The following is a 1,343-nucleotide window of genomic DNA, read 5'->3' as shown; positions in this document are numbered from 1 at the left end:
TATGTATGTTTTAGTAAGGTTTATTCATTTTTGTTTTAGTTTAATAAACACATCTTGCGTCTTTGACATGACCAACACAACTATATGATTTCAATCAAAAAAGATTGCAAAAAATAAACCAACTTCATCGTACGTTTTTATACCACATATGTTGAATAGACACACCATTTTTCCAACCGGAACATGGGTTGCTTTTTTTTTTTTGTGTTACAAATACATGAACATTACCGTGTAATTTCATACACCAAAGATCACACAAAAACATGTATGTTCTATTACGATATACAATTTTCGGAAGAACAACAAATACATAATGTTTAGTTGACATTACCAAAGACAACTATGAGCCTCTAATCCAAAAAAATTCCAAAATAAAAACAACTTTATCATTTTTACAGATATAATATGTATGTTGTGTTACCAAGTACGCAGTATTTCTTGAAGTTCAAAAAAACACCATACGTATCGGAAAAAAAAAAAATCAATTATGTATGTTCATGAATGGGACATTCATTTCATAGCAAAAATTTCTATAATACTACTACATGTGTCAATAGAAGTTTTTGACACAAGTGTTCAAATACTTAAATAACCAATCTATCTTCGCGAATAAAGTTAAATGGATAGGAACACCAGAAAAAATCACTTCCTTAGAGGCTCAAAACTACATGAACGTCTGTTGTGCCCAAGGTGTCCACAAGTACTGCAAGCATGTCTGCTCTTTCCAAACAACAATTCACTTAAAGGCTTATCACGCCTCTTCTTTGGCCTACCAGGCGGTCTCTTGTATCTTGGTGGCAAAACCACTTCCTCCAAGATGTTTTTGGGAACGTTCCATTCACGCTCGTCGGGTAGAGGATCCACAGGTACATCATATGTCTTCAACACGGTCTCCGGTTTGAACAAATCAGAGCAATAATCATCAACAACCAGATTTTTCTTTTTAATGACAGCCATGCATGTGGGCGGGGGATTTCATCTAGTTGAAACATACGACAACCGCAAGTTTTGCTATTCAAATTAAGAATGAATCGCCTTCCTCCATCATGTACCGTGTACACGAATTCGGTTGACGGTTCTACACTCGAAAAAATAAATATTACATGTATTTGTTATTGAGCCAATCATATTTTAAAATAAATGAACAAACCATTAAACAAATACATATCAATTTTCAAAGAAGCATATATTAAATTTACTTTAATACTAACTGTTCATGGATACCAAATACACATCTATATAATGTCTAGAAACAACAAATTAGTACAAGTACAAGTTTGTCTATTATAACAAGCATTAAACTGAAACATACCGTCATTCGTAGACATAGATACTCGTTGATT

At 33.1% G+C, this 1,343-nt stretch overlaps 1 protein-coding gene across 1 annotated transcript; it reads right to left on the bottom strand.

Annotated features, from left to right (window-relative positions):
• Nucleotides 1-642: 642 nt before the first annotated feature.
• On the bottom strand, nt 643-957 carry LOC132031817 (uncharacterized). The gene has a single exon (XM_059421714.1). The coding sequence runs from the start codon at nt 955-957 to the stop codon at nt 643-645; it is 315 nt and encodes a 104-aa protein (XP_059277697.1).
• Between the last annotated feature and the right edge of the window lie 386 nt (nt 958-1,343).

This window comes from Lycium ferocissimum, chromosome 9 (assembly GCF_029784015.1).
Source record: "Lycium ferocissimum isolate CSIRO_LF1 chromosome 9, AGI_CSIRO_Lferr_CH_V1, whole genome shotgun sequence".
Classification (NCBI taxonomy): Eukaryota; Viridiplantae; Streptophyta; class Magnoliopsida; order Solanales; family Solanaceae; genus Lycium; species Lycium ferocissimum.
The sequence above is the reverse complement of the archived record's forward strand: the minus strand, read 5'-3'. Positions and strand labels throughout refer to the sequence as shown.